This window comes from Scyliorhinus canicula, chromosome 9, assembly GCF_902713615.1.
Source record: "Scyliorhinus canicula chromosome 9, sScyCan1.1, whole genome shotgun sequence".
Taxonomy (NCBI): Eukaryota; Metazoa; Chordata; class Chondrichthyes; order Carcharhiniformes; family Scyliorhinidae; genus Scyliorhinus; species Scyliorhinus canicula.
In genome coordinates, this window is record NC_052154.1 from 93,534,812 (window position 1) to 93,559,871 (window position 25,060).

A 25,060-nucleotide genomic window follows, 5' to 3' on the forward strand; every position below is an offset into this window, starting at 1 on the left:
GCTGTCTTTCCAACATTAAAACAAATCTTTTATTGTCACAAGTAGGCTTATATTGACACTGCAATGAAGTTACTGTGAAAAGCCCCTAGTCGCCACATTCCGGCACCAGTCCGGGTGCACAGAGGGAGAATTCAGAATTCTCAGCTGGTATGGGAAAGGCTGCCGGCCTTTTCTGCATTACAAACCAGCTGTCTAGCCCACTGAGCTAAACCATTATAACAGTGACTACACATCAGGAGTGTGTCAGTGTCTGTGAACCATTTTGACACATTCTGAGGTAATGAAAGGCGTTATGGAAATGCAGCCTTTCCATATTTTACACACACACTGATATGTTTTGATGTGAAACTCACTGCCTGTTCAGAGCTGTGTCCCACAGGGTGCTCAGAGTGGAATGGCTCAATCAGGAAGCTCAATACTTCTCATTGGCTATCTCCTTGCCACAGATGGGGAAGTGATGAGATTGTCTGAGGGAAACGAGCTGACAGTTTGCTCAGAATTACTGACCAAGGAAGTTCGAGGCGTTCCATCCTAATTAACCCAAGAACTCACATTCACAGAATAACATGGAGTTCCCATTTCAGGGAATGTCAGAATGGGGGAACAATTACACCGGGGAATTTTCATTGCTGGAGAATGGGCAAAGTTCCAGGGGGACCCCGTGTTGCAGACTCTGCAGTTTTACACAATATAAACCGTGAAGTGATACCTGACTCCTCAGTCCACACTCACTCTTCAACACTCAACACTTCCAAGTTGGCAAAGGACAAGATGAAGACAGCACTCTGTGTGGCTGCTGCTGTTTTGGGAACACTGGTGATCTGCTTGATCCAGGATGTTGCTGCTTCACCGGGTAAGAGAGAGAGACTTCCTTATTGGCAATGTTCTCCGAGAATGTTAGAATGGACAAAACTGTTACAAACACGTTAGAAACTCACTGCTCAATTCATCAACTGCTTGTATTATTGATTAGTGTCCAATGTCATTATTCCTCCTCACTCTGTCCAGAGGAAGCAGCAGACAGTTAAATTACTGAGTCCTAACCTCTGATTCATAAAGATTATCTTTTATTCTCAATGTCTCTATGAATCCATTTGCTTTTTAACTGCGAGATTAACCTGTGTGTGTAAACCCACAGTTCTCTCTGTTCCTGCTCCCACAGTCACCTTTCATATTGGAACTCTCGGAATGGGAAAGTAAATTTCAATCTCAAACAGCCTAAGGAGCAGATTTTGGGAGCAGGAATTCGAAAGCTTCATATTTATGGTGGCTTTTCACTAACTTCATTTGAAGCCCACTTGTGACAATAAGCGATTTTCATTCATTGGGAAATAAGAGTCTAAATGCAGTTCAGGAACAAATGGATCCAGTGATAGAGAGAGAGGAATCAGTGAAGGTGATGAGACAGGACATGAAAGTCATTGGAAAGATCAAACACAGAACTAGAGATCATTCCTGCAGGAAAGAACGGAAAACCAGGGAAGTGATGTTGATGTTCTATAGAAACCTGGATAGTTCACACTTGGAGCACTGGGCATCATTCTGATCACCTTGTTAGTAAAATCATGTTGTGGCACTGGCGAGAAATCAAAATGATTTAAAAACTGATGCCAGATGTGGGAGGAAATATTAATCAGGAAAAATTGAACAGGCTGTGTGTTTTCGCTATAAGAGAAATCTGGGAGGTGTCTATGAGAAGAGGTTGATAAACACCAGTATAGACCAGATGGGCCGAATGGCCTGTTTCTGTTATATAGACATGGTGTATTTTTATGGAATCACATGACGGATAATGTTATTATTGTGAGAATCTGCTGTGATCCCCGTTTGATATATAATGTGTCCATTTCTCTATCTCATTCCAGCTGGCACTGTAACATTAGAATGCTGTGAACATTTTAAACCCACTCCCATAATTCATAAAAGGCTGGTGAGCTACAAGGAAACAATTGGCTGCTCCACTCCCGCCGTTGTGTAAGTGTTTCAAGATGTTTTGATGGCAGTGTGTTCAAATGAAAGATTTGGAGCTGTTGCTTTGACTCTCTGAACTAATTTCATCCTGTTTTTACAGTTTTACAAACAGACGGAATAAAAAGATTTGTGCTAAAGCGAGTGAGAAATGGGTTCAAGATGCTGTTCAGATTTCTGAACAATGAAGAGAAAAGAAGACATTAAAATCACAGCATTTTAAAACCATTTCAAATACAGAGACTGTTGAAGTGACGCAATATCATATTGAATGTAGAAGGTGTTTTGGGACTGCGTCCAAATGCTAATTCTGTGATCACTTGTAAATTTAAGTACCAAAGATTCTCCATGGCCCTAACTATTCCCCTGGAAACCACCACAATCGGCAAAAATGACAGAAACAAGATGGCGTCACTGTGTAAATGTGGCTCCCAGCCAATGAAAATCCGGTGGGTGGACAATATACCATCGATTCAACAGCGGCATAGACAACCAATCTCCACATTTCACTGGGGCTTGTCCCTCAGACCCCGACTGCCCTTGGCCATGGCGCAGATTGACGGAATTACAACCACAAATCTCATCACCGGGAAGCAATGAGGGGCCGGAGATAGGAGAAAGTGGTGGGGGTAACACTGGGAGGGGGGTGGTGTGGTGGTGAGGGAGCCACTGGGAGGATGTGGTGGAGTATCAGACACTGGGAGAGGGGGTGAGGGAGACACTGGAAGAGGGGATGGGAGACACTGGGAGGAGGTGGTGGAGTATCAGACACTGGGAGAGGGGGTGAGGGAGACACTGGAAGAGGGGATGGGGAGACACTAAGAGGAGGTGGTGGAGTATCAGACACTGGGAGAGGGGGTGAGGGAGACACTGGAAGAGGGGACGGGGAGACACTGGGAGGAGGTGGTGGAGTATCAGACACTGGAAGAGGGGATGTGGGAGACAACTGGGAGGAGGTGGTGGAGTATCCAGACACTGGAGAGGGGGTGAGGGAGACACTGGAAGAGGGGACGGGGAGACACTGGGAGGAGGGTGGTGGAGTATCAGACACTGGGAGAGGGGGTGAGGGAGACACTGGGAGGAGGTGGTGGAGTATCAGACACTGGGAAGAGGGCATGGGGAGACCTGTGAGGAGTGGTGGAGTATCAGACACTGGGAAGGGGTGAGGGAGACACTGGGAGGAGGTGGTGGAATATCAGACACTGGGAGAGGGGGTGAGGGAGACACTGGGAGGAGGTGGTGGAGTATCAGACACTGGGAGAGGGGGTGAGGGAGACACTGGGAGGAGGTGGTGGAGTATCAGACACTGGGAAGAGGGGGTGAGGGAGACACTGGAGAGGTGATGGGGAGACACTGGGAGGAGGTGGTGGAGTATCAGACACTGGAAGAGGGGTGAGGGAGACACTGGGGATGAGGTGGTGGAGTATCAGACACTGGGAGAGGGGATGGGGAGACACCAGGATTCTATATCTCATTAATAAAATTGGTGTTTTTATTATTCAATCCCTTCTCTTCACTCAATGCTTCATTGATCTCTCAGCTCCTGGTTTTGTAAATTGAAAATGTGACGATGAAATAAAGCAGATTCATGAAATAAACTCTCTTGTTATCTCTCAGCAACTTCATTCCTCATTTTTATTAAACAAACAGGTTTGAGGCAGAATGGTAGGACTGTGGTTAGCACTGTTGCTTCACAACGCCAGAGTCCCAGGTTCGATGCCCGGCTTGGGTCACTGTCTCTGTGGAGTCTGCACGTTGTTTCGTGGGTTCCCTCCGGGTGCTCCAGTTTCCTCCCACAAGTCCCGATAGACGTGCCTGTTAGGTGCATTTGACATTCTGAATTCTCCCTCAGTGTACCCGAACAGGTGCCATCGTGTGGCGACTATAGAATTTTCACAATAACTTCATTGCAGTGTTAATATAAGCCAAGGATAAAAGCAAATCACTGCGGATGACGAAATCTGAAACCAAAGAGAAAATGCTGTAAAATCTCAGCAGGTCCGGCAGCATCTGTATGGAGAGAAAAGAGCTAACGTTTCGTGTTCAGGTGACCCTTTGTCAAAGCTAAGACAGAGAAAGTGGGAAATATTTATACAGTGTGTCATAATATACACACAAGTATATGATGGTGCATACAGAAAGAAGTCTTACAACACAGGGCAGCACGTTAGCATTGTGGATAGCACAATCGCTTCACAGCTCCAGGGTCCCAGGTTCGATTCCGGCTTGGGTCACTGTCTGTGCAGAGTCTGCACATCCTCCCCGTGTGTGCATGGGTTTGCTCCGGTTTCCTCCCACTGTCACAAAGATGTCACCCCCCCCCCCCCCCGGTGAACGGAGCCCCCCCCCCCCCCCCCCCCCCCCCCCCCCCCCCCCCCCCCGAAGGGCGCCGAAGATCAGCTTTCCCGGGGCGCCAGCAACCCTAGGGCCGTTTCTGTACCTCATTGATATCTGAAGAGGAGACAGAGAGCACAGTCTCACTCTGTGTGGATGGCCTGCTCCTCTACATCTCAGACCTGCAAAGAAGCAAGGAAGGGATTATGAAGCTCCTGCGAGTTTGGAGCATTCCCGGGCTATAGACTCAATCTGAGCAAGAGTGAAATCTTCCCTGTGAACGAGAAAGGTGGAGGGGTAGAGGGGGTGGGACAACCATTCAAACAAGCCCAAAGCAAATTCCTCTATCTGGAGATCCAGATTGCCCACGACTGGACATGGATCCACAAGTGGAACCTGACCAGTCTGCCAGAGGAAGTACAAAAGGCCCTACAGAGATAGGACACACTCCCTCTCTCCCTCGCGGGGAGGGTGCAGATGATCAAGCTGAACATGCAACCCAGGTTTCTCTTCCTGTTCAGGTTCATACCGATCTACATCCCCAAGGCCCTTTTCAACGTGATAGTTACGATGATTATGCTGTTTGTGTGGAGAGGGAAGAACCCAAGGATCCCCACAAACGTCCTACAAAAAAGAAGAAACATGGGGGCCTGACCCTCCCAAACCTACAATACTATCACTGGGCAGCCGCGGAGGACAGAGTAAGGGGATTAGTGAAATAAATTAGACATGGAATGGGTGAGGATGGAGGAGAGCGCCTGTACAGGAACGACACTTGGGGCCCTCGTCACGGCAGTGCTCCCTTCCCCACCAACCAAACACTCAACAAGCCCAGTGGTGGTAGCCACCCTCCGATCCTGGAACCAGATGAGGCAGCACTTCGGCTTGTCCAAGATGTCCACCAAGCCTCCTACCTGCGACAATCATAAATTTGCACCAGCCATGCTTGACACCATGTTTAAGAAGTGGAGGCAGGACAGGGGGACACTGACTATTAGGGACTTTTAGGCAGAGGACAGGCTAGCGATCACAGAGGAACTGACAGAGAGAGTGCAGCTACCTATAGGGAACAAACTCCGACCCTACAGGCTAAGAACTTTCTCCCCAAGGACATGACAGCTTACCTACGGACCCTGAGACACACAATGCTAGAGGAGCTACTGAATGCAGGTCATCTAAGGGAGGCCGGGGGGAGGGGGGGAGGGGACTTTGGTGACCTGTGCGGGGGACTATTAGAAAGAACACACTCCCCACTGGATGAAACACGGGAACAATGACAGGAAGAGCTAGGGATGGAAATAGGGTGGGCGACTCAGGAGCGAAGCACTGAACAGCACCAACTCCATCTCCTCCTGCTCAAGGCTAAGCCTCATGCAACTGGAAGTGGTGCACAGAGCACATCTGTCAAGAACCCAAATGAGCAGGTTCCTCTCGGAGGATGAGAATAAATGTGAACAGTGTGCTCCATGTTTACAAAACAAATGGATGATGCAGATAGAGTAGTCCAGGACGAACACTGTTGGATTGGACAATCACAAAGATAGAGGAAGTACTCGAAGGGTTGAAACCCTAAAAAGTTGATAGGTTTGATTGTTTCCGAGGTTACTGAACGAGGTCAGGGAGGACACAGCAGATGCTCTGAGACTGATTTTCCAATCCTCACTAGATACAGGGGAGGAACCGGAAGACTGGAGAAACTCAAACATGGTTCCATTGTTTAAAAAGAACATAGAACGATGCAGCACAGTACAGGCCCTTCGGCCCTCGATGTTGCACCGACATGGAAAAAAAAAACTAAAGGCCATCTAACCTACACTATGCCCTTATCATCCATATGCTTATCCAATAAACTTTTAAATGCCCTCAATGTTGGCGAGTTCACTACTGTTGCAGGTAGGGCATTCCACGGCCTCACTACTCTTTGCGTAAAAAACCCACCTCTGACCTCTGTCCTATATCTATTACCCCTCAATTTAAGGCTATGTCCCCTCGTGCTAGCCACCTCCATCCGCGGGAGAAGGCTCTCGCTGTCCACCCTATCTAACTCTCTGATCATTTTGTATGCCTCTATTAAGTCACCTCTTAACCTTCTTCTCTCTAACGAAAACAACCTCAAGTCCATCAGTCTTTCCTCATAAGATTTTCCCTCCATACCAGGCAACATCCTGGTAAATCTCCTCTGCACCCGTTCCAAAGCTTCCACGTCCTTCCTATAATTAGGCGACCAGAACTGTATGCAATACTCCAAATGCGGCCGTACTAGAGTTTTGTACAACTGCAACATGACCTCATGGCTCCGGAACTCAATTCCTCTACCAATAAAGGCCAACACACCATAGGCCTTCTTCACAACCCTATCAACCTGGGTGGCAACTTTCAGGGATCTATGTACATGGACACCGAGATCCCTCTGCTCATCCACACTACCAAGAATTTTACCATTAGCCAAATATTCCGCATTCCTGTTATTCTTTCCAAAGTGAATCACCTCACACTTCTCCACATTAAACTCCATTTGCCACCTCTCAGCCCAGCTCTACAGCTTATCTATGTCCCTCTGTAACCTGCAACATCCTTCCGCACTGTCTACAACTCCACCGACTTTAGTGTCGTCTGCAAATTTACTCACCCATCCTTCTGCGCCCTCCTCAAGGTCATTTATAAAAATGACAAACAGCAACGGCCCCAGAACAGATCCTTGTGGTACGCCACTCGTAACTGAACTCCATTCTGAACATTTCCCATCAACTACCACTCTCTGTCTTCTTTCAACTAGCCAATTTCTGATCCACATCTCTAAATCACCCTCAATCCCAGCCTCCGTATTTTCTGCAATAGCCGACCGTGGGGAACCTTATCAAATGCTTTACTGAAATCCATATACACCACATCAACTGCTCTACCCTCGTCTACCTGTTCAGTCACCTTCTCAAAGAACTCGATAAGGTTTGTGAGGCATGACCTACCCTTCACAAAACCATGCTGACTATCCCTAATCATATTATTCCTATCTAGATGATTATAAATCGTATCTTTTATAATCCTCTCCAAGACTTTACCCACCACAGACGTTAGGCTCACCAGCCTATAGTTACCGGGGTTATCTCTACTCCCCTTCTTGAACAAAGGGACCACATTTGCCATCCTCCTGTCCTCTGGCACTATTCCTGTAGCCAATGATGACCTAAAAATCAAAGCCAAAGGCTCAGCAATCTCTTCCCTGGCTTCCCAGAGAATCCTAGGATAAATCCCATCAGGCCCCGGGGACTTATCTATTTTCACCTTGTCCAGAATTGCCAACACTTCTTCCCTACGCACCTCAATGCCATCTATTCTAATAGCCTGGGTCTCAGCATTCTCCTCCACAATATTATCTTTTTCTTGAGTGAATACTGACGAAAAGTATTCATTTAGTATCTCGCTTATCTCCTCAGCCTCCACACACAACTTCCCACCACTGTCCTTGACTGGCCCTACTCTTACCCTAGTCATTCTTTTATTCCTGACATACCTATAGAAAGCTTTTGGGTTTTCCTTGATCCTACCTGCCAAAGACTTCTCATGTCCCCTCCTCGCTCGTCTCAGCTCTCTCTTTAGATCCTTCCTCGCTTCCTTGTAACTATCAAGCGCCCCAACTGAAACTTCACGCCTCATCTTCACATAGGCCTCCTTCTTCCTCTTAACAAGAGATTCCACTTCTTTGGTAAACCACGGTTCCCTCACTCGACCCCTTCCTCCCTGCCTGACTGGTACGTACTTATCAAGAACATGCAATAGCTGTTCCTTGAACAAGCTCCACATATCCAGTGTGCCCAACCCTTGCAGCCTACTTCTCCAACCTACACATCCTAAGTCATATCTAATGGCATCATAATTGCCCTTCCCCCAGCTATAACTCTTGCCCTGCGGGGTATACTTATCCCTTTCCATCACTAACGTAAAGGTCACCGAATTGTGGTCACTGTTTCCAAAGTGCTCACCTACCTCCAGATCTAACACCTGGCCTGGTTCATTACCCAAAACCAAATCCAATGTGGCCTCGCCTCTTGTTGGCCTGTCAACATATTGTGTCAGGAAACCTTCCTGCACACATTGTACAAAGAACGACCCATCTAATGTACTCGAACTATATCTTTTCCAGTCAATATTTGGAAAGTTAAAGTCTCCCATCACAACTACCCTGTTACTTTCGCTCTTTTCCAGAATCATCTTCGCCATCCTTTCCTCTACATCCCTAGAACTATTAGGTGGCCTATAGAAAACTCCCAACAGGGTGACCTCTCCTTTCCTGTTTCTAACCTCAGCCCATACTACCTCGGAAGAAGAGTCCCCATCTGAAATGAAATGAAATGAAAATCGCTTATTGTCACGAGTAGGCTTCAATGAAGTTACTGTGAAAAGCCCCTAGTCGCCACATTCCGGCGCCTATCCGGGGAGGCTGGTACGGGAATCGAACCGTGCTGCTAGCCTGCTTGGTCTGCTTTAAAAGCCAGCGATTTAGCCTTGTGAGCTAAACCATCTAGCATCATTTCCGCCACCGTAATACTGTCCTTGACTAGCAGCGCCACACCTCCCCCTCTTTTGCCCCCTTCTCTGAGCTTACTAAAACACCTAAACCCCGGAACCTGCAACAACCATTCCTGTCCCTGCTCTATCCATGTCTCTGAAATGGCCACAACATCGAAGTCCCAGGTACCAATCCATGCTGCCAGTTCCCCTACCTTATTTCGTATACTCCTGGCATTGAAGTAGACACACTTCAAACCACCTACCTGAACACTGGCACCCTCCTGCGAAGTCAAATCTGTGCTCCTGACCTCTATACTCTCAATCTCCCGTACCCCAAAACTACAATCCAGGTTCCCATGCCCCTGCTGAATTAGTTTAAACCCCCCCAAAGAGCACTAACAAATCTCCCCCCCAGGATATTGGTGCCCCTCAGGTTCAGATGTAGACCATCCTGTCTATAGAGGTCCCACCTTCCCCAGAAAGAGCCCCAGTTATCCAGAAATCTCAATCCCTCCCGCCTGCACCATCCCTGTAGCCACGTGTTTAATTGCTCTCTCTCCCTATTCCTCATCTTACTATCACGTGGCACGGGCAACAACCCAGAGATAACAACTCTGTTTGTTCTCGCTCTGAGCTTCCATCCTAGCTCCCTAAAGGCCTGCCTGACATCCTTGTCCCCTTTCCTACCTATGTCGTTAGTGCCAATGTGGACTACGACTTGGGGCTGCTCCCCCTCCCCCTTAAGGACCCGGAAAACACGATCCGAGACATCACGTACCCTTGCACCTGGGAGGCAACATACCAAACGTGAGTCTCTCTCGCTCCCACAAAATCTCCTATCTGTGCCCCTGACTATTGAGTCCCCAATTACTAATGTTCTACTCCTTTCCCCCCTTCCCTTCTGAGCAACAGGGACAGACTCCGTGCCAGAGGACCGTACCCCATGGCTTACCCCTGGTAAGTCGTCCCCCCCACAAGTATCCAAAACGGTATACTTGTTACTCAGGGGAACGACCGCAGGGAGTCCCTGCACTGACTGCTTCTTCCCAGTCCCTCTTACAGTTACCCATCTATCTCCAGTCTTTGGTGTAACTACTTCCCTGAAGCTCCGATCTATGACCCCCTCTGCCTCCCGAATGATCCGAAGTTCATCCAGCTCAAGCTCCAGGTCCCTAACACGGTTTTTGAGGAGCTGGAGTTGGGTGCACTTCCCACAGATGAAATCAGTAGGGACACTGACGGCGTCCCTCACCTCAAACATTCTGCAGGAGGAGCATTGTACTGCCTTCCCTGACATCACCTCTAGATTTGAAAAAAAAACAAGAAAAAGAAAAAGAAAGGAAGAGCTTACCTGATATTCCCTCAAACCCTGCTCCCGCTGAAAGGTAAGCAAATTTAAAGGCACTCACTCACCTTCACGGCAGGCCCCTGCTCCCGCTTCCCAACCACCGTGGAGTGGGGGGGTTGGTTAGAGGAGGAGGTAGGGTGTGAAACACTAACGAAGTGTTTTGGGTTTAACTGTCACTTGACAACACAAACCACCTCCACAAACCACCTTCAACTTAGGCTGACCGCACTGCACGTATGCAAATTTCCCTAGAACAGCTGATCAGTAGCTCTGCTCTGCTGCCCTCTGCTGGATGCTTGTCTTCACTCAAACTCCTTGGGTCTCCTTTGCCGGTTCACCTTCAACTTCGGCTGACCGCACTGCAAGTATGCAAATTTCCCCAGAACAGCTGATCAGTAGCTCTGCTCTGCTGCCCTCTGCTGGATGCTTGTCTTCACTCAAACTCCTTGGGTCTCCTTTGCCGGTTCACCTTCAACTTAGGCTGACCGCACTGCACGTATGCAAATTTCCCCAGAACAGCTGATCAGTAGCTCTGCTCTGCTGCCCTCTGCTGGCAGCCCTCTGCTAGAACATAGAACATAGAACAGTACAGCACAGAACAGGCCTTTCGGCCCTCGATGTTGTGCCGAGCAATGATCACCCTACTCATACCCACGTATCCACCCTATACCCGTAACCCAACAACCCCCTCCCCCCTCCCCCTTAACCTTACTTTTTTTTAAGGACACTACGGGCAATTTAGCATGGCCAATCCACCTAACCCGCACATCTTTGGACTGTGGGAGGAAACCGGAGCACCCGGAGGAAACCCATGCACACAGTGGGAGGACGTGCAGACTCCGCACAGACAGTGACCCAGCCGGGAATCGAACCTGGGACCCTGGAGCTGTGAAGCATTTATGCTAACCACCATGCTACCCTGCTGCCGGAAGTTCATCTTCCGGTTAGGCCCGCCTTCTGGCTTGAACATCGAATTCAACAACTTCAGATGATTAGCTCTACCCCACCTCGACTCATTTGTTTTCATCCCATTTCATTCTAACTGTCTTTAACTTCTTCTTGTCTTCTCTTATATATATTTACCCACCCTTCTTATCCACCTTTCCTTACCCTTTCTCCCCTTTGGTTCCTCCTTCCCCTCCCCCCACATCTACATCTGTCACAGTTTACCCTCTGATAGTTTCTCTGCAGTTTGGCCTTTCACACCTTTTCTTCTCGCTGGGACTGCCATTTTCATTCTTTCTCCTTGCTTTCTGTGGCTATTAGCATTCCGTTTCCCTGGGTTTCTGTGGCTATTAGCATTCCGTTTCCCTGGGTTTCTGTGGCTATTAGCATTCCGTTTCCCTGGGTTTCTGTGGCTATTAGCATTCCGTTTCCCTGGGTTTCTGTGGCTATGACTCATCTTTCATTCTCACTCCACTGTGATGTGTTGGGTATGCTGGGTCTGCGAGGACTGAGTTTACCATAGCAGTGAGAGAGACAGGCTACCGACACTTGTAGAAGTAGAACTCTATTTTATTTAACTATGAGCTGTTAAACATACTTGCACTGTGGGGGTGACACTATGGGCTCGGGTCTGGCAGATGGAATACAATGTTGACAAATGTGAGGTTATCCATTTTGGTAGGAATAACAGCAAACGGGATTATTATTTAAACGATAAAATATTAAAGCATGCCGCTGTTCAGAGAGACTTGGGTGTGCTAGTGCATGAGTCACAGAAGGTTGGTTTACAAGTGCAACAGGTGATTAAGAAGGCAAATGGAATTTTGTCCCTCATTGCTAGAGGGATGGAGTTTAAGACTAGGGAGGTTATGTTGCAATTGTATAAGGTGTTAGTGCGGCCACACCTGGAGTATTGTGTTCAGTTTTGGTCTCCTTACTTGAGAAAGGACGTACTGGCGCTGGAGGGTGTGCAGAGGAGATTCACTAGGTTAATCCCAGAGCTGAAGGGGTTGGATTATGAGGAGAGGTTGAGTAGACTGGGACTGTACTCGTTGGAATTTAGAAGGATGAGGGGGGATCTTATAGAAACATTTAAAATTATGAAGGGAATAGATAGGATAGATGCGGGCAGGTTGTTTCCACTGGCGGGTGAAAGCAGAACTAGGGGGCATAGCCTCAAAATAAGGGGAAGTAGATTTAGGACTGAGTTTAGGAGGAACTTCTTCACCCAAAGGGTTGTGAATCTATGGAATTCCTTGCCCAGTGAAGCAGTTGAGGCTCCTTCATTACATGTTTTTAAGGTAAAGATAGATAGTTTTTTGAAGAATAAAGGGATTAAGGGTTATGGTGTTCGGGCCGGAAAGTGGAGCTGAGTCCACAAAAGATCAGCCATGATCTAATTGAATGGCGGAGCAGGCTCGAGGGGCCAGATGGCCTACTCCTGCTCCTAGTTCTTATGTTCTTATGTTCTTATGTTCTTATGTTAAGTTGACTGGAGACCTGAGGCTAACCTGACCAGACTATACTGCTAGCACAGGGGTGGGCAAACTACGGCCCGCGGGCCGCATGCGGCCCGCCAAAGGAATTTCTGCGGCCCTCCAAGTCATTAAAAAAAAAAAAAAAAATTTTTTTTTTAATTTTTTTTTTTTTTTTTTTAATTTTTTTTAAGGTTAATGGGGGGGCTGTTGGGTTACTTACTAGTATAGGGTGGATACGTTGACTTGAGTAGGATGATCATTGCTCGGCACAACGTCGAGGGCCGAAGGGCCTGTTCTGTGCTGTACTGTTCTATGTTCTATATAAGGCGCCCAGAATCATAACCGGGTGAAGTAATTATTTTACTTAATATACTATGCGGCCCTTTGTGAATTGTGAATTTCTGAATGTGGCCCTTGCATGGAAAAGTTTGCCCACCCCTGTGCTAGCACATGGTGGATAGCACGGGCTCTGGCTGTCTCAGAGGCTGTATCCCAGGAGAGCGGGAAAACTAGTGCCCTCTGGCTTTATAGTGGCCGTGTCCTGTCTGGTGATTGGCTGCTGTGTTCTGTGTGTTGATTGGCCATTCAGTGTGTCAGTCAGTGTCTGTCTATGCACCAGCATATACTTGTGTATATTCTGACACACTGTATAAATATTTCCCACTTTCTCTGTTTTAGCTTTGACAAAGGGTCACCTGGACACGAAACGTTAGCTCTTTTCTCTCCATACAGATGCTGCCAGACCTGTTGAGATTTTACAGCATTTTCTCTTTGGTTTCAGATTTCGGCACCCGCAGTGATTTGCTTTTATCCTTGGCTTATATTAACACTGCAATGAAGTTATTGTGAAAATTCTATAGTCGCCACACGATGGCACCTGTTCGGGTACACTGAGGGAGAATTCAGAATGTCAAATGCACCTAACAGGCACGTCTATCGGGACTTGTGGGAGGAAACTGGAGCACCCGGAGGGAACCCACGAAACAACGTGCAGACTCCACAGAGACAGTGACCCAAGCCGGGCATCGAACCTGGGACCCTGGCGTTGTGAAGCAACAGTGCTAACCACAGTCCTACCAATCTGCCTCAAACCTGTTTGTTTAATAAAAATGAGGAATGAAGTTGCTGAGAGATAACAAGAGAGTTTATTTCATGAATCTCCTTTATTTCATCGTCACATTTTCAATTTACAAAACCAGGAGCTGAGAGATCAATGAAGCATTGAGTGAAGAGAAGGGATTGAATAATAAAAACACCAATTTTATTAATGAGATATAGAATCCTGGCGTCTCTCCATCCCCTCTTCCAGTGTCTCCCTCACCCCCTCTCCCAGTGTCTGATACTCCACCACCTCCTCCCAGTGTCTCCCTCACCCCCTCTCCCAGTGTCTGATACTCCACCACATCCTCCCAGTGGCTACCTCACCACCACACCATCCCCCTCCCAGTGTTACCCCCACCACTTTCTCCTATCTCCGGCAGCTCATTGCTTTCCGGTGATGAGATTTGTGGTTGTAATTCCGTCAATCTGCGCCATGGCCAAGGGCAGTCGGGGTCTGAGGGACAAGCCCCAGTGAAATGTGGAGAATGATTGCCTATGCCGCTGTTGAATCGATGGTGTATTGTCCACCCACCGGATTTTCATTGGCTGGGAGCCACATTTACACAGTGACGCCATCTTGTTTCTGTCATTTTTGCCGATTGTGGTGGTTTCCAGGGGAATAGTTAGGGCTATGGAGAATCTTTGGTACTTAAATTTACAAGTGATCACAGAATTAGCATTTGGACGCAGTCCCGAAACACCTTCTACATTCTGCCTGTGACCCAATATGATATTGCGTCACTTCAACAGTCTCTGTATTTGAAATGGTTTTAAAATGCTGTGATTTTAATGTCTTCTTCTCTCTTCATTGTTCAGAAATCTAACAGCAGCTTGAACCCATTTCTCACTCGCTTTAGCACAAATCTTTTTATTCCGTCTGTTTGTAAAACTGTAAAAACAGGATGAAATTAGTTCAGAGAGTCACAGGCAACAGCTCCAAATCTTTCCTTTAAACACACTGCCATCAAAACATCTTGAAACACTTACACAACGGCGGGAGTGGAGCAGCCAATTGTTTCCTTGTAGCTCACCAGCCTTTTATGAATAATGGGAGTGGGTTTAAAATGTTCACAGCATTCTAATGTTACAGTGCCAGCTGGAATGAGATAGAGAAATGGACACATTATATATCAAACGGGGATCACAGCAGATTCTCACAATAATAACATTATCCGTCATGTGATTCCATAAAAATACACCATGTCTATATAACAGAAACAGGCCATTCGGCCCATCTGGTCTATACTGGTGTTTATCAACCTCTTCTCACAGACACCTCTCAGATTTCTCTTTTATAGCGAAAACACACAGCCTGTTCAATTTTTCCTGATTAATATTTTCTCCCACATCTGGGATCATATTTTAAAATTATTTTGATTTCTCGCCAGTGCCACAACATGATTTTACTAACAAGGTGATCAGAAAGATGCCCAGTGCTCCAAGTGTGAACTATCCAGGTTTCTATAGAACATCAACATCACTTCCCTGGTTTTCCGTTCTCTCCTGCAGGAATGATCTCCAGGTCTGTGTTTGATCTTTCCAATGACTTTCATGTCCTCTCTCATCACCTTCACTGATTCCTCTCTCTCTATCACTAGATCCATTTGTTCCTGAACTGCATTTAGACTCTTATTTCCCAATGAATGAAAATCGCTTATTGTCACAAGTAGGCTTCAAATGAAGTTAGCGAAAAGGCACCATGAATATGAAGCTTTCGAATTCCTGCTCCCAAAATCTGCTCCTTAGGCTGTTTGAGATTGAAATTTACTTTCCCATTCCGAGATATCCAATATGAAAGGTGACTGTGGGAGCAGGAACAGAGAGAACTGTGGGTTTACACACACAGGTTAATCTCGCAGTTGAAAAGCAAATGGATTCATAGAGACATTGAGAATAAAAGATAATCTTTATAAATCAGAGGTTAGGACTCAGTAATTTAACTGTCTGCTGCTTCCTCTGGACAGAGTGAGGAGGAATAATGACATTGGACACTAATCAATAACACAAGCAGTTGATGAATTGAGCAGTGAGTTTCTAACGTGTTTGTAACAGTTTTGTCCATTCTAACATTCTCGGAGAACATTGCCAATAAGGAAGTCTCTCTCTCTTACCCGGTGAAGCAGCAACATCCTGGATCAAGCAGATCACCAGTGTTCCCAAAACAGCAGCAGCCACACAGAGTGCTGTCTTCATCTTGTCCTTTGCCAACTTGGAAGTGTTGAGTGTTGAAGAGTGAGTGTGGACTGAGGAGTCAGGTATCACCTCACGGTTTATATTGTGTCAAACTGCAGAGTCTGCAACACGGGGTCCCCCTGGAACTTTGCCCATTCTCCAGCAATGAAAGTTCCCCGGTGTAATTGTTCCCCCATTCTGACATTCCCTGAAATGGGAACTCCATGTTATTCTGTGAATGTGAGTTCTTGGGTTAATTAGGATGGAACGCCTCGAACATCCTTGGTCAGTAATTCTGAGCAAACTGTCAGCTTGTTTCCCTCAGACAATCTCATCACTTCCCCATCTGTGGCAAGGAGATAGCCAATGAGAAGTATTGAGCTTCCTGATTGAGCCATTCCACTCTGAGCACCCTGTGGGACACAGCTCTGAACAGGCAGTGAGTTTCACATCAAAACATATCAGTGTGTGTGTAAAATATGGAAAGGCTGCATTTCCATAACGCCTTTCATTACCTCAGAATGTGTCAAAATGGTTCACAGTCACTGACACACTCCTGACGTGTAGTCACTGTTATAATGGTTTAGCTCAGTGGGCTAGACAGCTGGTTTGTAATGCAGAAAAGGCCGGCAGCGCAGCTTCAATTCCCATACCAGCTGAGAATTCTGAATTCTCCCTCTGTGCACCCGGACTGGTGCCGGAATGTGGCGACTAGGGGCTTTTCACAGTAACTTCATTGCAGTGTTAATATAAGCCTACTTGTGACAATAAAAGATTTAATTTAATGTTGGAAAGACAGCAGGAGGTTTGTACACAGCAAGATTCCACTGCCAGCAATGTAATAGCAGCTTGATAATCTGTAATGATGTTCGTTGAGGGATAAATAATTCCCAGGTCACCAGGTAGTGCTGCCCTTCTCTTCGCCCAAATAAAGACATTCAGATTTATTACATCCACTTAGAGGGCAGACAGGGCCTCAGTTCAAACCCACGTATCCACCAAATACCCGTAACCCAACAACCCCCCCCCCCCCCCCCTTAACCTTAACCTTACTTTTATTAGGACACTACGGGCAATTTAGCATGGCCAATCCACCTAACCCGCACATCTTTGGACTGTGGGAGGAAACCGGAGCACCCGGAGGAAACCCACGCACACAGGGGGAGGACATGCAGACTCCACACAGACAGTGACCCAGCCGGGAATCGAACCTGGGACCCTGGAGCTGTGAAGCATTTATGCTAACCACCATGCTACCCTGCTGCCCGTTCTCTACCCTGTTCTCCCGGTACAGCAGCCACTTCGCCAGCTGCTGTAGGAGGCCACACATCTTAGTGTAATAAAGCCTCAATTGCATCTAACTCTCGTCATTGGATAATTGATCGTGCATTACTGAGAATTTTGAATTCTCCCTCTGTGCACCCGGACTGGTGCCGGAATGTGGCGACTAGGGACTTTTCACAGTAACTTCATTGCAGTGTTAATATAAGCCTAATTGTGACAATAAAAGATTTGTTTTAATGTTGGAATGACAGCAGGAGGTTTGTACACAGCAAGATTCCACTGCCAGCAATGTAATAGCAGCTTGATAATCATTAATGATGTTCATTGAGGGATAAATAATTCCCAGGTCACCAGGTAGTGCTGCCCTTCTCTTCGCCCAAATAAAGACATTCAGATTTATTACATCCACTTAGAGGGCAGACAGGGCCTCAGTTTAACATCTCCTCTGAAATACTGCACACCTGGCAGTGCAGCTTTCCCTCAGTTTGGAATGGAAGAGTCAGTCGAGGTTGTGTGCTCCAGGTTTCTGAGTGAGGTTTGAAGTTCTGACCTTCTGTGTGAGAGTAGGGACTGTGACCCAGTGACCTACAGCTGAGAATCAGATCAGTGATGGTGTTAATGAAAGGATTGTTCTGAGCTGCTCCTTGTATATTGGACTATCGGTGTGGGACTTGGTTAGAGTAGGAACTCTATGGAAAAGCATGATTCCAAACTCTCAAAAACATGACTGACAGGGTCACATCATCATGTGACCCACAGATTAGCGTATCCATATGTTAACCCTTTATACTGCACACAAATGTCACATTTTAGATGTCAGATTTCAGAGAAATCTGGGGCAACATGGTAGCATGGTGGTTAGCACAATTGCTTCACAGCTCCAGGGTCCCAGGTTCGATTCCCGACTTGGCTCACTGTCTGTGCGGAGTCTGCATGTTCTCCCATGTGTGCGTGGGTTTCTTCCGGCTGCTCCGGTTTCCTCCCAAAGTCCAAAGATGTGCCGTTTAGGTGGATTGGTCATGCTAAATTGCCCTTAGTGTCCAAAACTGCCCTTAGTGTCCAAAATTGCCCTTAGTGTTGGGTCGGGTTACTGGGGTATGGGGTGTGGGATTGGGTAGGGTGCTCTTTCAAAGAGCCGGTGCAGACTCGATGGGCCAAATGGCCTCCTTCTGCACTGTAAATTCTATTTAAAAAATATAAGAAAGGAATACTGTTACTCTCTTTACACCGGGAAAGTTAGTTACTATCGAGAATCATTGATATTCATCGCTGGAAAATTAGAAGTGATGAGAGAATTGCTTTGTGGATCCAGTCCAGAAACACCTTCTACATTCTGCCTGTGACCCAGTAGATTATCACGTCAATTAATCAGTCTGTATTTGAAATGGTTCTAATGGTGTCGTTCTTTAAATGTCTGCTTCACTCAGTTTCCAATTCTTCATTCTCCATTTCGGGTCTATCACTGCGGATTTAACCCATTCTTCACTCATTCACCAGAAACCCACACGCCCGGACCCCCGGGTTCTCCACAACTCAACTTAACACAAAACCAAGTTACCGGTATGGTTCTAACTGTCAGTATGTAAGGAATTGTCCAAAGGACAGGAATCAAATATTTGAAGCAACTCGTGAAATAAACAGTTCTGATGATGGAAATTGTAGTGATCCTCGCCTGAGTGTGTACAGAAGGGGCTGATGGGAAATGGAAGTACCACCAGGGGGCAGCACGGGGACATATGAGAGTGACACCGAAGGCCCACCCTCGCTCACTTTGGCTGGAGAGACAGGGGAGCAGGACAGGACGGAAGTTGAGCTCAGGGCTGCAAGTGGTTAGGCCTAGTTGCAGAACATAGAAAAGCAGTATCTTTACAAGTGCCATTCTGTAAGTAACAGCTAAGAAAGTAATTTATTGTGGAGCACAATAAACCATCCTTCAACTGCTTCTAGCATTCTTTTAAGAAACATAACATGGTACAGGAGTGGCTTCTTTGAACAGAAAGAACCAACGGAACCAGCAAAAGCAACAGGCCGGCCGCCCGACTGTGGAAGACTTCGCAGCCTCTCGACTCCTGAAGACCTTTTGAAACAATGGATCACACGCTACTTCCAGGGACAATGAGAACTACAGGTAATTTAAATTACAACTGGAAAATGTTTAAACAGCAGTTTCAGCTATACATGTCAGCTCAGGACTTACATGCAGCCACCGATGACAGAAAAATTGGACTTTTACTCTCAATGGCAGGCCAGCAGGTGGTAGACATTTATAACTCTTTTACGTATGCTGATACTGAAGATAAAACCAAGTATCAAGTGATAGTGGCAAAATTTGATGAACACTGTAAATCTCAATCCAATGAAATCATTGAAAGATTCAAAAAAAATGGGGAGACTATCTCCCACTTTGTAACAGATCTACGCTTGCTAGCACAAGGCTGCAACTACGGTGATTTAACAGACTCATTCATCAGAGATCAATTAATCTATGGTCTTGCCGACGGAAATCTAAAAGAATCATTAATGCTGCAAAATGACTTAACACTGAAAACCACCATAGATAAATGCTTACTACAGGAGCAGAAAAAGCAGCAGTTACTAGAGCTGTTTGACAAACATACCTTGGAAAAAACTCACCATGAGGCAGATGTGAAAATGGTGACCTCTCCTCACGGGCCCTCTCTTCCAGTCGCCGGCCCGTCTGCGCATGCGCGCCATCCCGAAAGACGCAACCCTGGAAGTACTCGGTACGCGCATGCGCATTTCTCACAATACCGGCCCCGGACTGAAAGTCACGTTGCGCATGTGCGAACGCAACATACGCATGACGTCATGACGTGTCATTATTGTGGCTCCGCCCATTTAAAAGGGCAATGTCCTGCTCAAGGAAAAAGGTGCAGAAAATGCTCCAAAATGAACCATTTTGCCTCCCAATGTCAGTCCACAGCCAAATATTACTCAACAATGCAAAGGCATGGAGATTTTAAAGTACGCACAGTTGATGTAATGGACACTCCGGCACCCGAAGACAATTTCTCCGACCACGAAGAATTCCACTCCTGGGAGAACACGTACGGCATTGGAATCATAAACGCCACAGCGGAACCACAGGAGCTGACAACAAAGCCTCGACACGTGCATGCCATCGACTCCGCAAGCGAATGGAGTGCTACGGTGCAAGTCAATGACTTCCCCATCACGTTCAAGCTGGACACGGGAGCCTCCGCAAACTTGATGACGAGCAAAGATCTCGCATCCGTCTCAGGGACGCACGTGATGTTACCTGCCGCATGCAAGCTAACTGACTACAACGGAAACCAGATCACCTCAAAGGGGTCCTGCCACCTACAAGTTGCCAACAAAACAGTCACAACAGGACTACAATTTGAAATTGTAGATGACAAAAGATCCTCACTGCCAGGTGCTCAAGTCTGCAAGGATTTGCGGCTAATTCAAAGGATCTTCATGCACGCGGCTGAATCATCACGCATGGCCGATGACATACAGCTGCTACTCAGCGAGTACCCCGACATCTTCTCTGGCATGGGTACGCTACCCTACAAATACAAAATCCTGCTCAAAGAGGATGCCATACCGGTCGTTCATGCCCCACGGAGGGTGCCGGCTCCATTGCGGGACAAGCTAAAAGCTGAACTTCAACGTCTCCAAACTCAAGGCATTATCTCACGAGTCACACAGCCGACTGACTGGGTCAGCTCGCTGGTGTGTGTTAAGAAACCGTCTGGTGAACTCAGGATCTGTTTAGATCCCAAAGACTTGAATAAGAACATTCGCAGGGAACACTACCCTATCCCCAAGCGAGAGGAGATAACGAGCGAAATGACACAAGCTCGCATATTTACCAAGCTTGATGCCTCACAGGGCTTCTGGCAAATGCAGCTCGATGAGTCCAGCCGCCTGCTGTGCACCTTCAACACGCCGTTTGGCAGGTACTGTTATAATCGGATGCCCTTTGGCATTATATCTGCATCCAAAATATTTCACAGAATAATGGAGCAGATGATAGAAGGCATTGAAGGCGTCCGTGTCTATGTGGATGACATCATAATATGGTCAACGACAGAGGAAGACCATATTGCGAGGGTGAAGCAAGTCTTCCAGCGGATCCACCACTTTGGACTGAAGCTCAACCAAGCCAAGTGCACCTTTGCACAGTCCTCTCTGACCTTCCTGGGTGACACAATGTCAGAGCACGGGGTGAAGCCGGACGCTGAGAAGATCGCAGCAATTCAGAGCATGCAGCGGCCACATGACAAGAAAGCGGTGCTCAGGTTTCTGGGATTCATCAACTTCCTAGGCAAATTCATACCGAACCTAGCAGTACGGACGACGGCGTTAAGGAAAGTGACAAGGAAGGACACGGAGTTTGCCTGGACCCAAGATGACCAAGATGAATGGGATGATCTGAGACACCAATTGATGGCAGCTCCAACGCTCGCATTTTTTGACCCGGCAAAACCTACAAAGATCTCCACCGATGCCAGTCAACATGGAATTGGTGCGGTGCTACTGCAACAGAAGGACCAGTCTGACTGGGTCCCAGTGGCTTACGCTTCATGAGCGATGACCGCCACAGAGTGCAGGTACGCACAGATACAATTTACAGTGCAGAAGGAGGCCATTCGGCCCATCGAGTCTGCACCGGCTCTTGGAATGAGTACACTACCCAAGGTCAACACCTCGCCCTATCCCAATAACCCAGTAACCCCACCCAGCACTAAGGGCAATTTTGGACACTAAGGGCAATTTATCATGGCTAATCCACCTAATCTGCACATCTTTGGACTGTGGGAGGAAACCGGAGCACCCGGAGGAAACCCACGCACACACGGGGAGGATGTGCAGACTCCACACAGACAGTGACCCAAGCCGGAATCGAACCTGGGACCCTAGAGCTGTGAAGCCATTGTGCTATCCACAATGCTACCGTGCTGCCCTAAATAGATAGAGAAGGAGTGCCTAGGGCTGATCACAGGCATGACCAAATTCCACCACTATGTGTACGGTCTCCCCACGTTTCTCGTGGAAACTGATCATAGGCCACTGGTAAACATCATCGACAAAGATCTAAATGATATGACACCGCGCCTACAACGCATGATGATGAAGTTGCGGAGGAACGACTTCACGCTGGTCTACACCCCTGGCAAGGACCTTGTAATAGCTGACACATTATCACGAGCCATGGACACTGACAACCCGCCACTGGTTTCCATCAATGATGTGGAAGCTCATGCACAGTGGTGCAAGGAGACACTCCCGGCAACAGACGAGAGGCCGCAGCAAATTCGTCAGGCAACATAGGAGGACGCCACCCTCCTTCAAGTCATGCACAACCTTCAGCATGGCTGGCCAAATGGGCAGTGCCCACAGTTCCAAAACGTCAGGACTGAACTGTCCGTGGTGGATGGCACCATACTGCGGAATGACAGAATCGTCATTAGTCCGACATACACTTGGCCCTCTTGTCATACCGTTCATCACCTTTGAGCTCTGGACTATCACCAGCTCAAATGCTCTTCAACAGAGATGTGCGGACAACATTACCGGCAATACAATTCACCAATCCCGATCACTCGCCTGTCCTGGATAAGATGCGACACCAACGTCAAGTGCAAAAGCAACACTATGACTAGCAGGCAAAAGTACTGCATCCGTTGGCAATCAACGATACGGTGAGGTTGCGACACCTGGCTGGGGGTTGGTCTAAAATGGCGACGGTTCTCCGCCAAATATCATCACGATCCTACGTTGTGCAGTCTGACGATGGAACAATGTTTCGACGAAATCGCCGAGACCTTCTAAAAGTTACACCTCGTCGACAGGTATTTCCAACACTAGATCTGCAGGACGCTGTCATGCAACATCCTGGAACTCCAGCAGCAGGTGTCCAAATGGACATAAAAGACCCTGGATCTCCATGCCCACTCAGGAGGTCTACCCGGATCAGACGTGCACCCAACCGTCTGAACTTATGAACATGGACTGACAATATCATTGTTCTGCCTTGTCATTGTATATAAACCTAACTGTGTTTGAATTTGTGTTTAGTTACAGCTCTGCAATTTAAAAAAAAGTGAAAAAGGGGGATGTAGTGATCCTCGCCTGAGTGTGTACACAAGGGGCTGATGGGAAATAGAAGTACCACCAGGGGGCAGCACGGGGACATATAAGAGTGACGCCGAAAGCCCACCCTCGCTCACTTTGGCTGGAGAGACAGGGGAGCAGGACAGGATGGAAGTTGAGCTCAGGGCTGCAAGTGGTTAGACCTAGTTGCAGAACATAGAAAAGCAGTATCTTTACAAGTGCCATTCTGTAAGTAAAAGCTAACGAAGTAATTTATTGTGGAGCACAATAAACCATCCTTCAACTGCTGAACGACTTCTAGCATTCTTTTAAGAAACATAACAGAGATGATAAGGATGAACAGCCAGAAAGTATCATATTAGTGACTGAAAACTTAATTCACCCCATGTGTATCTTGGTTGCCGGTTCATTCAATTGTGCTGTGCTAGATAGAGGCTGCACCTCAACAGTGCCTGGGGCCAATTGGTGAAACTGTTATTTGGAAACGCTTGATAAAGCAGATAAAGAGAGTCATAGAATATGAAAGCCATTCCTGTTTTTAATTCAGGGATGAGAACATATTGACATCTTTGAAGGGAGTGGTGCTCCCATGTGAAATGACAGGAATGTTTCAGAGTGACATAGCGTTATTGCTGACTAAGTCCTCCATTGAAAAAGGCAAAGGTATGTTTGGACATGGAGACTGACAAAGCATTTGTCTTTGGTAAAGGATACAGTCCACTGGATCTGGACCTCATTGAATTCCTCTCAGGAAACTGGGAGCTTGTATCAGCAAGGTCACTAAGTATTGTTGGCCTCCGGTGATAAGTCTGTCTTACAAGAAGAGAATAATCTGGAAATTCGCCTGGGAATTTAACAAAGTGGTAGCCATGGACCTGAAGGTGTGGGACAAGGATTGGAGGTGAACGTGTGAATGAAAAGTTTGGGAATGTCTGAGAATTTTAATATTGTAGTGTTGAACACGGCTGCAGAAAAGGAACCAATGTCATTGTTAATGAAATGTTGTACCATACACTGGCCAACCAGCCAGGCTGCAAGTTAGAAAAGGCACTGGCAGGGGCTGTACATGTGAGAAATTCCTGACAGATGATTGGAGGATATAACTTGTACCAGTTTGTATGCAGCCGAAAAAACAAAATTGCCTTCAGTACTAAATGACACTTCTCCAGCACTGGAGGGAATGACGAGTAGCTCTACTTTCTCCACCCACTTAAATGTGCTACATTTCATCAGAAAGGTGTTTATCAAAGCTGAAGTTTCAGATAAAAGGAGGGGAGCATCAAAATCATAGTGTCATAGGAAAGTTATGGCACAGAAGGAGGCCATTTGGCCCATCTTGTCCATGTCAGCCCAAGGAACCCATGTGCCCTTTCTAATCCCATCTTCCTGCACCAGTCCACAGTGCTGTATCTTACAGCCTTAAGGTGCAGATCCAGGTACTTTTAAAAAGAGTTTAGGGTCTCTGCCTCCACCACCAACTCAGGCAGCGAATTCCAGACTCCTACTCGCCTCTGCATGAAGAAATGCTTTCTCATGTGCCCTCTATCATCACAGGATTTACAGTGTGGAATGAGGCCATTTTGGCCCATTGAGTCCTCACTAGCCCTAGGAAAGAGTACCTTAATGAATCCCACACCTCTACCCTCTCCCCGTAACTCAGTAACACCACCTAACGTTTTGGCCACTACGGGGCAATTTAGCATGGGCAATCCACCTAACCTGCATACACTCGGACTGTGGGAGGAAACCGGAGCACCCGGAGAAAACCCACACAGACATGGGGAGAAAGTGCAAACACCACACAGAACTCCCTTCT

General features: G+C 47.1%; 2 protein-coding genes across 2 annotated transcripts; one reads left to right on the forward strand and one right to left on the reverse strand.

The window, feature by feature from the left end:
* Positions 1 to 506: 506 nt before the first annotated feature.
* On the forward strand, positions 507 to 2,552 carry LOC119970993 (C-C motif chemokine 5-like). The gene is made up of 3 exons (XM_038806117.1): positions 507 to 853; positions 1,866 to 1,974; positions 2,072 to 2,552. The coding sequence occupies exons 1-3, from the start codon at positions 637 to 639 to the stop codon at positions 2,154 to 2,156; spliced, it is 411 nt and encodes a 136-aa protein (XP_038662045.1). The 5' UTR covers positions 507 to 636; the 3' UTR covers positions 2,157 to 2,552.
* Positions 2,553 to 14,031: 11,479 nt separating this feature from the next.
* Positions 14,032 to 16,094, reverse strand: LOC119970994 (eotaxin-like). Its single transcript, XM_038806118.1, has 3 exons — positions 15,795 to 16,094; positions 14,671 to 14,779; positions 14,032 to 14,572 (listed from the first exon to the last, which is right to left on the reverse strand). The coding sequence occupies exons 1-3, from the start codon at positions 15,874 to 15,876 to the stop codon at positions 14,470 to 14,472; spliced, it is 294 nt and encodes a 97-aa protein (XP_038662046.1). The 5' UTR covers positions 15,877 to 16,094; the 3' UTR covers positions 14,032 to 14,469.
* Between the last annotated feature and the right edge of the window lie 8,966 nt (positions 16,095 to 25,060).

Coding starts and splice junctions, on each gene's coding strand:
- LOC119970993 (XM_038806117.1), top strand. CDS start 637: ATGGGCAAAGTTCCAGGGGGACCCCGTGTTGCAGACTCTGCAGTTTTA. Junction 854..1,865: donor GGATGTTGCTGCTTCACCGG/GTAAGAGAGAGA, acceptor ATCTCATTCCAG/CTGGCACTGTAACATTAGAA. Junction 1,975..2,071: donor TGCTCCACTCCCGCCGTTGT/GTAAGTGTTTCA, acceptor CTGTTTTTACAG/TTTTACAAACAGACGGAATA.
- LOC119970994 (XM_038806118.1), bottom strand. CDS start 15,876: ATGAAGACAGCACTCTGTGTGGCTGCTGCTGTTTTGGGAACACTGGTG. Junction 14,780..15,794: donor GGATGTTGCTGCTTCACCGG/GTAAGAGAGAGA, acceptor ATCTCATTCCAG/CTGGCACTGTAACATTAGAA. Junction 14,573..14,670: donor TGCTCCACTCCCGCCGTTGT/GTAAGTGTTTCA, acceptor CTGTTTTTACAG/TTTTACAAACAGACGGAATA.